Source organism: Chiloscyllium plagiosum, chromosome 24 (assembly GCF_004010195.1).
Source record: "Chiloscyllium plagiosum isolate BGI_BamShark_2017 chromosome 24, ASM401019v2, whole genome shotgun sequence".
Classification (NCBI taxonomy): domain Eukaryota; kingdom Metazoa; phylum Chordata; class Chondrichthyes; order Orectolobiformes; family Hemiscylliidae; genus Chiloscyllium; species Chiloscyllium plagiosum.
In genome coordinates, this window is record NC_057733.1 from 32,627,853 (window position 1) to 32,636,889 (window position 9,037).

At 39.3% G+C, this 9,037-nt stretch overlaps 1 protein-coding gene across 3 annotated transcripts in view; it reads right to left on the reverse strand.

Moving 5' to 3' along the window:
- The window catches only part of sdk2b (sidekick cell adhesion molecule 2b), a 949,565-nt gene that overhangs the window by 119,004 nt on the left and 821,524 nt on the right, over positions 1 to 9,037 (reverse strand). For all 3 annotated transcript variants that reach the window (XM_043714747.1, XM_043714746.1, XM_043714748.1), the window contains one exon: positions 768 to 932. In XM_043714747.1, coding sequence (XP_043570682.1) covers positions 768 to 932 — 165 coding nt within the window. The remainder of the gene's footprint in view (positions 1 to 767; positions 933 to 9,037) is intronic.

Genomic DNA, 9,037 nt, shown 5'->3' on the forward strand with positions numbered 1-9,037 from the left:
GGGATAGCCTGTTTCCAAGCATGTCATGGACTCTGTGGATAGTATTGGTATCCTTAGTTTGGTTGCAGATTCTGCAGGTATGTGTTGTCAGACTGAAAATAAGGTTTTACCCAGTGAAAAGAGAGAAAGAGAGCACATGCAAGAGAGAGACAGGAGAGAGATACATCACATTTTGTGATTCCATCTATGGCTTATTGGAATATATCTTGTTACACCTCTGAGGTTAATTTGTGTCAGTAAATATTAACAGAAACAAACTGACAAAATGTTGTCAATCTGTAATGTTAAATTTCTTTCTCACTCCAAGCTAATTATTTCCTATTCATGTTACAGTTTTTTAACATTTGTGTAGATAGTGGTAAGCTGAGCTAAATCTAAAGTATAAATGGACACAGAATCTACATCTTTCTGGTGGTGCCTCACACAATATCTACTTAAATGATTGCATGTGAGTAACTGATGTCACTGAATACGACAAAGTATCTATGGAGACTCCAAATTCTTAGCGGTTAATTTGGGCAAAATCTGAGTCATAAATTCAGAGAACTTGCATGCGAGAACCAAAAGAAAAATTACATAATTTAAAGATAATTCTATTAACATTGTGAGTGCACTGTGGCTTTCACCACAACTTACATCGAATTTATCTTCAAATGAGCAGAAACAACAGAAACTCCACCCAGGAAGTGACTCATATTTCTTGGCTTAGATCCAAATGAGCCTCTATGCAACAAATATTTACACAACTTAAGATAGAAATTCTGTACCTGAAACAGATGGTGAAGGGGAGCTGGGTGTTCCATATCCATAATCATTCACTGCAATCACTCGGAAATCATAGCTCACACCCTGTTTCAAGATATCCATGCCAAATGTGTATGAGGTTACTTCCTTTGGAACATCCTTAATTAGAATGTCCCACAATCCTTCATCTGGAAAATACAAGAGTCGTGTTGGTATAAATATTTCCAATTTACTATGATTAAAGTTGATAATGTCAACCAGGCATATAAGATTATACTATTTTCCCAGTCCCCAAGCCACATTTTTACATATACATCTGTTTCAGCCAACCCACTTTTCAGCCACACTATACTTGGATTACTAGATAGCCACATTTTTTCTCCCTACAAATGCATGTTTTACTTACTTGTGCCACATAATTAGGCATAACAAATGAGGTAGGTGAGACTAGGCTGTATTGTGAAGGTGCACAGAAGTTTAAGACATGCTCATTCTTTGGACTGAAAGTAGATAATGTTTCAAAATGGCAACCACCCCACCTCCTTTTCACTTTCATACTTGTTGAATAAGTATATCCTTTTCTCCACTCTTTGGAGAGATTTTAGAGGTTTCAAATCTCGACTTAAATGCAAACATCTCCATTATCTATTTAATTATTCTTCCAGGACATATTTATAAATAAGATAGTTAAATATTAAGCTAATGAGAAAAAGAGTCTCAGTTTCAGTTAGTACTCGCACTAACCAAAGAATTCGCTGATGGCTGTTAATGCTGGTGAAATTTTACCAAAAGCAGATTGATGGGCAAGGAATGGAAAGGAAGTTGGTATCCGCTTTCTTGGAGGGTAGAAATTACAGTTCATCATGAACACGTAGATTATGTAAATAATGCTGAGCAGGGGAATACCAATTCCTAGATCCGATGAACCTTATTAATCCTTCCTCCTCATCTATCTCACGGTTTCTGGCAGGTCAACTAGTATAAAATCTTATTATCATACAGGTGCTCAACTTGATCTTATCAAATTCTTCTTTTGCTTTGAAGGAGGAAATGTTGTATGGAATGTTAAATAGTCATAGAAAACAACTCCAATGTATCCTTTTCTTTCACTTGTTAACACTGCTCGTTATAAAATGGAAACAGAGAATTATCACCTCACAGATCATTCAACACTTTTATGGAGCATTTAAAACTACTGAATAGCAGTTGATTGATACAGTAATAATGAGAACAAATCAGCCTAGTTGAACTTTAAAAACTGCAACAGTAAAACATTTACAAATTACCGTTCCACAGAAATAAATGGTCTAAATTTTGCAAAAGAAACAGAAAAGAAATTAGTGTCATTGGGCTAAATCTTTTTTTTGTTGGTTAAGTTCAAATTGCATCACGTTTGTTGGAGAAATTGTTGCTGTGAGGCCCAGCAAGATTTCTCATAGAGTCTTATGTGCTTCATTAACCTTTCCTATCCTCTATTTCCATCACCATCTTATTATGTATCGTTCCCAGAACAACTCACCACTTACCAAATCTCTGCCAATATACTCAGATCCCATGCATGGGCGCCATCTTTGAGAAATTAATGTGTGCCCGGAAAGCGTGAGCAATCTGGCGTTGTCTCTCACTGGCAGCATAATGGCACAGCAGCCACAAGGCTAGGCTGCCCACGGCTAGTAAGGATGGCACTCTGTCACACAAGCAACACCTTTATCGCACTCTAGTCGCCATTTGGCCAACAGCCTACACACTTTACTTGCCCATGGAAAAGTCTTGTCTGACAGCCTTTTTGGTGTGCCTGCTACTCTTTCCCCAGTGCCCAGTGGCACTTGTATCTTGTCACTATTCATTAGGGAAGCATCACATAAAGGCAAGCGTTTGGACAAGTCCAAAGGTGGGCTTTTATTGACAGTCAGCAAAGGGAACAGAAAGGAAACAATTATATGCTGCAGCCTAAAACCAAATTGACTTCAACAGTCCATGATCGTCTCCTGCAACCAGCTCCCACCTACTCAAACTGGGTTTCAATTAGGTCCCAAAATAAAACAAAGAACTGCAAATGCCGGAGATCTGAAACACAAACAGAAACTGCTGAAGAAACTCAGCAGGCCTGGCAGCATCTATAGGAAGAAGGCAGAGTTAATGCTTTAAGTATGGTGACTCTTTGAGTCACCAGGCTCAAAACTTTGACTCTGCTTTCTTTCCACATATGCCTTCCTCCAGCAATTTCATTTCTTGTTTCACTTAGGTCGTGTTTATTTTGTAGTGTCTGATGCAGCTAAACTCTGTCATGCACAAAGTAAGCTTTCTCCAGTTTAACGTCCTCATCCTCCTCAGATAATAGCTCCTGGTCATCCAGCTCCTCAACATCTATTAGACCACCTGCTTCAGTTGTGCAAAACACAGCATAACAACATATTGAACGCCCCCTCGAAGACACCAGCTCCTCCCACCTCACCCTTTCTCTCCCAGACTGCAGAACCAGACCTTCAGTAGCCCTATCACCTGCTCCACATGGCCCTGATTACAGCTTGTGTCAAACTACATTACATCCAAAAGGGAGAGCCTGCTACGGTCTGATATCTTCCCATCCAAAACCAATTTCAACTGTTCCAATTTCCATTGTCATAATTACATAACATTCAATGCAGTGATATTCCCCTTGTCCCGCAGTGCACTTGAAAGTTCCACAAACAATTCCAATCTGATTAGGAACTTAGATCTAGGTCTTGCTGTACTACTACGACGTTGGTAGTTGAGGAAGTCACTATTTTGCTGTTAACTATAGTCATGAATAATTAAATGCAATTTGGGAACAGTAAGAGTGGGAAGCTTGTTTAGTGCATTGCATCTTTGTCGGTAGACATCCAAACTAAACAGAAGCACCTTGTAACACATGGATAATTCTCAAACAGCCATCTTGACCAGTGATATGCAAAAAGAATGATTTACTCGTTATTTTGAAGGGGAGTGAGGTCAATTTTAGTAGCCGAGGCTGTGAGCCGCATAGACAAATTATTGACTATTGGAACATTGGGCAATACTACAATACTATTGTAACTTTACAGATTTTTCTTTTTAATTTCTGACCATAATTGACTGTGAAACAACTGTTGAAATTTATCACAGTGATGGCCTAATTATCTCAGGATATAGATGCATTAAAACCCAGAATGATGAAGTGGTAACTTTAAGGTAATCCACTTGGCTAGAAATTGACCAGGTTAGACTAATATTCATGGATTTTCCTGTTGCTTCAGCAATTAAAAGTTCAACAAAAAAAAGACTGATTTACAATCTGAATTGACGTCATCTCATGTGATGTTTAGCTAGATCTTGATTTACATCATTGTTTATGAATGTTGCACATGAAGTCAGTGTTGGAGGAATAGATGGAGATTGTATCACTGTATTGTACATATATATCCTGAATGCACTTCTCTTATGTTACTTAAACACAGATATCACTTGATGATAGAGACTTCTTTATTTTGGTTTATACATGTTTCTCACCACCCCATGTGTGCAAACTCGGACCAGGACAAATTACACAGCCATTTCACGTGAATAGAATGTAAAGTCAAGCAGACCATAAAACAGATGCTCAATCCATCAGTTTACCACGAGGCAGGTTTGTTTAAAATTACTCCAGGGTGAAGAACTCTTTATGCAACAGTTGTTGAGATGTAGTGCATCATGGTCCAAATCCTACAGGTTTGAAGTCTCCAGCAAAATACCTTCCTATATTTGTCACTGACTTGTAAAGGAAAGCAACATTTCATTTTGATAGCTTGTATCATTTGTTCATTGCCTGCAAAAGGAAAGCCTTTGACTCTGTGATCAGAGAGCCTGGGGCATCAACATTGCACAGAAAGTTTTTTGCTTGCCCCAACAATTCAATCAAATTAAAAATGTTCTGTAAATGTCAGGATTAATTTTGCTCTGAGTGGTTTAAAAAATGGGAACTCGGTTGTAGAAAACTTATCAAAAAAAATGCCCATTTCTTCTGACATTGCCAAGGGTGAGTCTGCTTCTTTGCTCAATCATGCGTCCCATTGAAAACTGACCTCCATGTATCCCCTCAAAACATAAAAAAAACTAAGTTCAAATATTGACTGGACACTCTACTCTTGGATAATCGATTCTCACTTTTACCACAGTCTACTTGGTTGCCTCTTGGTGCTGCTCAAAGATATTCTGTTACGGTGCTTAGATGCTGCCAAAGGACCAAGGATAATTGGAGTGCTTGGTTACATTTCTGTCAGATGAAAATCCTTGGGACAAATGTGGCCTTTACCACAGGGCTTGTGCATGGGAGGATTCTCAGGGTGATAAATGAAGGTGTGACCTAATCACAAATAGATTGCAACACTGGGATAAGGAATGTGGATACAGTTTCAAAATAAGCTTCTTCCTGAAATGCAACAACAACTCTGGGAGACAAGACAATAGCCCTTACTGCCACAAACACCTTCTTGAACAGAGTGTGTACTGCACATTTTGCAGTACCTTGGTCAATTTCAAGTTGCCTGCTTCCAATGTCACAGTTTCACCTTTCAATTTAATATCTTGAAGCTGCAACAGGTCTCTGATCCTTGTCCAGCACTTAGCTGCTTCTTCTATTTCCCTCATCTCCAGTAGCCATTCTGAGTTTAACTTCTGCCTTCACCCCAAAACTACAAATCTGTTTGGATGGCACAATGGCTCAGTAGTTAGTACTGCTGCCTCACAGTGCTAAGGACCCGAGTTCAATTCCAATCTCGGGCAACTGCCTGTGTGGAGTTTGCACATTCTCGCCATGTCTGACTGGGTTTCGTCCAGCTTCTGTTTCCTCTAACATTGCAAAGTGTGCAGGTTAGGTGGATTGGCCACGTTAAATTGTCCATAGTGTCCAGGAATGCATACGTTTGGTGGATTAGCCATGGGGTTATAGGGATGGGGACCGAAAGAAGTACAGATACTATGAATCAGAAAGAAAAATCAAAACTGCTGGAAAAGTTCAGCAGGTCTGGCAGCACCCGTGAAGAGAAATCAGTTGATGTTTCAGGTCAGGGTTCTGAGGAAGGGGCAATAGACCCTGATTTCTCTCCACAGATGCTGCCAAACTTGCTGAGCTTTTCCAGCAATTTTGGTTTTGTTACAGAGATTGGATATGGGTGGGTCAGCCTGGACTTGTTGGTATCTATGATTCTTGTGTTGAAATTAGATCACTTCTGTAAGTTCAGGCAGGCTGCAGGGGTTGACAGGCTGAATGACCTATTCCCATTCGGAAACATAGAAAATAGGAGCAGGGAATAGGCCACTTGGCCCTCTGAGCCTGGCTGATCCTCAACTCAGTACATTTGTTCCTGTTATGCCCCACCCCTAAGGTTCTTTTAACCCTGAAAATTATATCTATCTCTGAGGTTCTATTCTATTTTACTTCCGATTGTAATTCTAGAATTTTGGGCTCATTTACTTATTTGATCCCCAGATAATTGCCATAATGAAAGAATAATTTTAGCCTTTGTATGGAGGCATTTAAGTTTAGTCACAGGCACATTTGCGCAATCACAAAACAATTACTGTGGATGATTGCTAAATATATTTTAATACAAACTGCAGTCAAATAGGAGAGTTTGAATATGTTTGGATTGAAACCAGACTGCAATATATGGTCGGGATCAGGAAAAGGCAATTGATGCTGACATAATGAAACTCTGGAGAAGATCAGCTGACATTAGATTTGTATGAACCTTGCAGAAAGACCCTTAGAGATTACAGTTGGTAGAATGGGTCTCTGCCAACGGTGAGCAAAAGGCAGCGTGCCACTCTGACTTAATGAGCAGAGACAAGGGTTTATGCCCTTGCACTCTGGAGAATACCAGCGGAAGTAAGAGCTGTAGGGGTGGCACCCGGACAGACTTGATAGAGTGGCATTCTGGCAAGGGCAGATAGATGTCAGAGTGTCCATATAGCAAACTGGGAAGATATATCAACATTTTAAAGTCACACAGTAAAATTGGGGTGAGTCAAAATAGTAATCATAAATAAAAGGCAATTCCAAAAGACAAATTGAAAAGTTTTGACTTAATCGTATGTGGACGAAAGCATGTTGCAAATGTATGAATTAACTTCCACACTATTAACAACAATTTACATTTATAAAGCATTGCTAACATTATGAAATGTTCCAAAATGCTTCATAAGTGCATTACGTCATGACCCAGGTGGAGAAGAATGCACTGATAATCAAGCCTCACTATTCCATGAACTGTCGCAAATGTATAGAAACTGGAGATCAGAGTCAAAGGTGTGGTGCTGGAATAGCAAAGTTGGTCAGGCAGCATCCGAAGAGCATGGGAGTCAATGTTTCGAGCATAAGCTCTTCATCAGCTCTTCATCATTCTGATAAAGAGCTTATGCTCAAAACATCAACTCTCCTGCTCCTTGCATGCTGTCTGACTGGCTGTGCTTTTGCAGCATCATATCACAAATATATAGATGACCAATCATATCACTAAAATGGTTAATCTGCCTGACTTTAACTGCTGTAGAAGACAAAAGAAACCATCACCAAATTTCATCATTGAGCAAGAAAACAAAACTTACTATGAACAAACTTGTCCTTTAACAAGTGGAAGAACAGATTATTAATTAATGTTATGCAAACCTAAACTATACCCCCTTTAAATCTAAATATTTGTACATTCATTCATGAATCGGACAGACAAGACAGACGATTCTCCAGAAATATCATCGTGAAAAACACAGGCAAAAAGAAATAATTTTCAAGATCAGGGTTCAAACTACAAGGGTGGAAAAAGATAATTTTCTCATAGTTCTTTTAGTTTTTAGCATGTTGTTCTTGACAGCAGAAGATCCTTACTTCAGAAGCTGGAGAGTTAGGCTTGGGTCTTGGCTTGTTTGAAGTTCTCCTTTCCAGAGTGTTTGAGTGCTGGTTTTCTTTTTGACTTCTCGAGGGAGATTGAGTGAACTGCCTTGCCTTGCAGACTTTTTGGAAGTCTGAATGCAACAATTCCCTCAGTTCTGTGACTTAAAACAAAACCAAAGCTGCTGCTAAGCAATCTTTCCACCTGGTGCCAGCTTGACTCGCAAAAGTATCAAATCCAATTTGTCCACAAGCTCCATGACCTTGTATGAGCAATCATCACAAATTTCCACTTTCAACCTTCGAGTTCAAAACAGGCACTTGTCCATTCTCTTCAACACAGCAGTATTCAAATTTCAGTGTTCCAATTTATTTTCCAAATGAAGTATATGTATTCTTTACAATTATTTTAAATAATGTATGCCACCAAGATATATGAGCAGATGTAAAATTAGATAAGCAAAAGCTTTTGAAAAGATATTACTTCTCCTGGTGAAAGCTTGTGATTTCAAATAAACCCATTGGACCATAATCTGGAGTTATCTGACTTTTGACCTTGTCCACCCCAGTCCAACACTGGCACCTTCACAACATTGTATCTTTCAAGATTCATGTCCCAATCCACGTCATTCACCAGTCATGTCTCTGTAATGCTTTCAGATTGCACTTGTTTACTTATGCACTCAGATTCTTCTGTTTTGTTTTCAATACTACATACTTTCAGATACAGTGCTTTTAGTATTATACTTTTGCTGTCTTTGTAAAGTGTTATTTTATCTGTTGATCTACACAATCATGAAGGTATCGACTCATACTTTCTAGCGCATCCTGACAGTCATTTCCCAGGATAGATCGAGTGAATCCTTAGAAGAGTATAAAGGAAGTAGGAGTATACTTAAGAGGGAAATCAAGAGGGCAAAAAGGGGACAGGAGATAGCTTTGGCAAATAGAATTAAGGAGAATCCAAAGGGTTTTTACAAATACATTAAGGACAAAAAGAGTAACTAGGGAGAGAATAGGACCCCTCAAAGATCAGCAAGGCAGCCTTTGTGTGGAGCCGCAGAAAATGGGGGAGATACTAAATGAGTATTTTGCATCAGTATTTACCGTGGAAAAAGGTATGGAAGATATAGACTGTAGGGAAATAGATGATGACATCTTGCAAAATGTCCAGATTACAGAGAAGGAAGTGCTGGATGTCTTGAAAAGGTTAAAATCCCCAGGACCTGATCAGGTGTACCCGAGAAGCTAGAGACGTGATTGCTGGGCCTCTTGCTGAGATATTTGTATCATCGATAGTCACAGGTGAGGTGCTGGAAGACTGGAGTTTGGCAAACGTGGTGCCATTGTTTAAGAAGGGTGGTAAGGACAAGCCAGGGAACTATAGACCAGTGAGTCTGACCTCGGTGGTGGGCAAGTTGTTGG